General features: G+C 34.4%; 1 protein-coding gene across 1 annotated transcript; it reads left to right on the forward strand.

Moving 5' to 3' along the window:
* The first annotated feature begins 2835 nt into the window (after positions 1–2835).
* Positions 2836–4750, forward strand: LOC108225101 (berberine bridge enzyme-like 8). The gene has a single exon (XM_017399916.2). It carries the CDS (start codon positions 2883–2885, stop codon positions 4515–4517), a length of 1635 nt encoding a protein of 544 aa, XP_017255405.1. The 5' UTR covers positions 2836–2882; the 3' UTR covers positions 4518–4750.

Genomic DNA, 4750 nt, shown 5'->3' on the forward strand with positions numbered 1-4750 from the left:
ATGTTTATATTTAATTATTTGAATAGAATTTTATTTTTTTTACTTCATTCTCATATCATCTAGGATGTCAAAAATCCAAAATTTTGAATTTTGAGATATGAATTTTATATTATATTTTTTTCCCCAAACAAGAATGGACAAAGAACACCTCACATGTTAAAGGTTCTGCTGTTTGTTTCCGTATTCCTTAGCAAAGTTATTTATTTATTATATTAGCAAAAAAATATTTTACAAGAACCTTCATAGAAAGAATCATAATTATTAAAAGAAATTAATATCAGTCCACATAGTTGTGCCTGTGATTATATATTACATTTAGGAGATTTCTAAGAATTTATATCATTAATTACAATACATTTAATTAATTCAATTATGTTATATTTTCAATTTAGGAAATTATCAAATATAATTTTAATTTACACTCAACTTCGCATAAAAATCATGCATTCAATTTAGGAGAACAGAGTATAATACGTTGTCGATTCTCGCGATTTATTAAATATGTAGATAAAAACAACTGTTAGCTTATTATTATTGGTCACGTTACAAAGCTCTAATTCACATGGTATATGAATTATTTTTCTTCTTGTTCGTTTACTATAAAATAATAATCTTATCCTCGTGGTATATAAATTATCTTCTTCTGATTCAATATAAAATATTGATGCAGACTATTGTCGTAAATTATAAGTTTTCTAGTTTACCTACCACTCTACCAGTCAATACAGCAAAATTAAGGGTAAACAACTTCATGGCGCTTTCCCGGGCGTATATAGGAAAGTATTTTCCACTCTCCAAAATTTTCATCTAAAATTTAATTAATTATATCATAATTATAAATTATAAGAAATATATAAATTTTGTTCACTCCCGTCACACAATATTTTTTTTACAAATATATAGTCTAACAAGCATGTTGAATACAACCAATTTATCCCTTAAAAAATTACACATCATTTATTATCATATTAAATAATATATTTTATTTATAATAACCTGAAACAATAATAACATACCAAATTCTAACATATACATAATCTCATGTCCAATTAACATCCCATTTTAATCAAGAACGTTAAAGATGCTATATTATTTTATTTATATATACACATATGATGAACACGGAGTATATATTTATATAAATATGCATCCAATAATTTATATGGTACCTATTGTCGTGTACTTATTATTATAGTAGATACCGAGTATGTATACAATAACAAGTACCATTCATTGTGAAAATGATCAAGCTGATTCGAATATTATCATATTCAGTTCTCATGAAAGTTGATAGTTTTAAAAATGAAAAACATTCAAATGAGCACCCCAAAATGATCTTGTGAGAGATTAATTCGATCTTTATTTATGTCTAGTGAGTGTCAACTCAAGTCCCACATCCGAAATATAAAAAAATCTTGTCTTGGATATAAGCAATCAAAGTACTCCACTAACATGAGGCCTTTCGAAAGGAGCCCGAAAATAAAGCCGTGCCGGCTTGGCCACGGTCCAAAGCGGACAATATCATACTAATGCGGTCTTAACGGGTGTTAAGAGGTTCTTCAGAATCACGGTTAGAGGTTTTGGACGGCTTGTGTCGAAAGTCTTTCCGACATATCATACTAATGCGGTCTTAACGGGTGTTAAGAGGTTCTTCAGAATCACGGTTAGAGGTTTTGGACGGCTTGTGTCGAAAGTCTTTCCGACTAAGGTGGTCAGACGGCGTATCCCGCAAGTTGTGGAACCGATGAGTAGCGGCAGTATAAGAGCCACAAGATTGGTGGTTCTTGAATTGAGGAGAGATTGTTGAGTGAGCGTCAAACCAAGTCCCACATCATAAACAGCTAAAGAACATTAGTATGAGGAATTTTTGAAGAAGTCCAAAAATATATATGTGCGGGTTTAACACGGCTATAGTGTTTGTTGTAATCAAGTATAATCAGTATAATTGAACTTTCGGAAAGAATGTACACATACAACAAGGTTTCAAACTTCCGTATCAGTTAAATGATCAGGTGAGGGAATTATAATACCCGTGCTCACACTGGTAAGTTTTAAGTATATGTTTTTATTAAAATGTTTAAAATAATTGTTGAAAATAAAATTTTAGATCGGTGCATTGTTGTAATCAAGTATAATCAGTATAACTGAACTTTCGGAAAGAATGTACACATCATCAACAAGGTTCCAAACTTTCGTATCAGTTGTGGGAATTATAAAACCCGTGCTCACAGTCACACTGGTAAGTTAAATTGTTGACACAAAAAAAGTTATCAAGGAATTTACCCTACTGGCAATAGTTGATAACGAGCAATGTGTAACATGTGTTGCAACTTGCGACAAATATCTTACTTTTTTTCATCTATTTTAATTCTAATTTTAATTTTTAATAATTAAATTGATTAAATTTTGATTAAATTATATAATCTTAAATTTTTAAAGATCATATTATTATCAAATATATATGATCTATTTTAAAATGTAATTTTTAATTTTTAAAATAATAAATAATATTATTAATTTTTTATTAAAAATGGATGAATGTTACATTCAAAATGCACAACTAAAAGTAATGGACGAATAATATTACTCCTCCATTATCTTTCACTGCTAAATTTTAAAGTGCGCCAGGTTTTGAGCTTGGCGCTACTGTCATTTCCGGATCAAAACGTGTTATGGTGACAGAGGCCAGTCTTCAGGTCTACAATTATTGACCCCCAAAAAAATTATGAAAGAAAAATAATTTGAATTCATTTATTACTCGTGTTAGAAACTATAGTTTATGCATCTAAACACTCCCCCGCCCAATGGACCTTGCCTATAAATATGGCACTCCTTTAAGGATACAATACAACAATCCAACCATAAGAAAACAAAGAGTTGCAATGGGGATTGCTAATACTCCTTTTCTTACTTTTCTCTCGTTAATCTTCCTCATTTCAATTTTTTCATCCCAAGCCTCAGCTGATTCAACTCAATTTCTCAAATGCATGAAGAGTAAATGTCTAGACTCAGTATCCATATCCAAAGTTATATACACCCCGATAAATTCTTCCTACACACCTATCTATGAATATTCCATGCGAAATCCGCGTTTCAATCAAACAACCCGACTCAAACCCCAAGTCATAGTACAACCTGTATCGGAATCTCAAGTTCAAACCGTAGTATATTGTGCTAAAAAGTACGGTATGAGGCTTCGAATCCGAAGCGGTGGTCATGATTTCGAGGGTCTTTCGTATAGTAGCACTTATGATATTCCATTTGTGTTACTTGACATGATTAACCTCCGAGCCATTAGTGTTGACCCCGTGGCTAAAACGGCTACGGTTCAAGCTGGCGCAACACTTGGTGAACTTTACTACTGGATTTACCGGGCAAGCGATACGCTCGCTTTCCCGGCTGGCGTTTGGTCCACAGTTGGAGCCACTGGACTAATTTGTGGCGGCGGGTACGGCCCGTTGAGACGTATGTATGGTTTGGCTGCTGACAATGTGATCGATGCTCGGATTATCGATGTGAAAGGAAGGATTCTTGATAGGAAAGCAATGGGAGAAGATTTGTTTTGGGCGATAAGAGGTGGAAGTTGTTCGAGTTTCGGAGTCATTTTATCTTGGAAACTAAACCTCGTTGTTGTTCCAAAAACAGTTCTGTCTTTTACTCTTTTCAGAACTTTGGAACAGAATGCGACTGATATTATTTATGCCATGCAAAGTGTTGCCCCGAAATTTCCAAATGAACTCGAGATGAGGATGCGAATCAGCACAATTCAGAGCAATACAAGTGCTCGTGCCGATGGCAAAACAGTCGAATTCGCCATTGGGGGATTATACCTTGGTACGGGTGGAGTTGAAGCAGCACTTAAAATTGTGCAATCAACTTTGCCCGAATTAGGTATGGTTAAAGAGGATTTTGTAGAACTCACATGGATTCAAGCTATTATGATATCTTCCTTCTTTAACCTCTTCGACGATAATTACAAGCCAGAAGATTTGCTCGACAGAACATTCTTGGCTGACATTCCTACGAAAGCAAAATCTGATTTCGTTAGAGAACCGATTTCCAAAAAAGGGCTGAATGGATTTTGGAACAAGATGTTGGAAGTTGGCGTAGGGGAAACCACAGTCATCTTTACATTTTACGGAGGAAAAATGGACGAGTATTCGGAATCAGCTCTTCCATTCCCTAACAGAGCCGGAACATTGTACATGGTGTACACAAGAGTGCTCTGGGTTGGGAATACAACTGAGAAGTTGGAATGGATCAGGAGCTTGTACAGTTACTTGGCTCCGTATGTTTCGAAAAATCCGAGAAGGGCTTATTCTAATTACAATGATCTTGATTTGGGAGTGAATGATCCCACAGGGAGTATAGGTTATCTCGATGCAAGAAAATGGGGAAAACAATATTACAACCATAATTTCAAAACACTGGTTATGGTGAAGACCAGAGTAGATCCTGAGAACTTCTTCAGACAAGAGCAAAGTATTCCTACTCTGTCACTCTGGTCAGATATGTGACAGGTTTCTTAAACACAAGTGTGAATCAGTGATGATTTGTGTTCTGCACGTATGGTGTAATCCGTTACACATCTCTAGATCTGTTAGTTTGCACTTTTATCTTGTATCTTTTTTCTAGTTTGGGCTTAGTAGCTGACAGTGATCACTTGTGATCAGATAGTTCCCGAGGGTAATGCATGCAGCTACATTTTAATAAAAAGAAGCTAATAAACCGTGCAGATTTCTGGTGTTAA

Source organism: Daucus carota, chromosome 6 (assembly GCF_001625215.2).
Source record: "Daucus carota subsp. sativus chromosome 6, DH1 v3.0, whole genome shotgun sequence".
Taxonomy (NCBI): domain Eukaryota; kingdom Viridiplantae; phylum Streptophyta; class Magnoliopsida; order Apiales; family Apiaceae; genus Daucus; species Daucus carota.

Coding starts and splice junctions, on each gene's coding strand:
- LOC108225101 (XM_017399916.2), top strand. CDS start 2,883: ATGGGGATTGCTAATACTCCTTTTCTTACTTTTCTCTCGTTAATCTTC.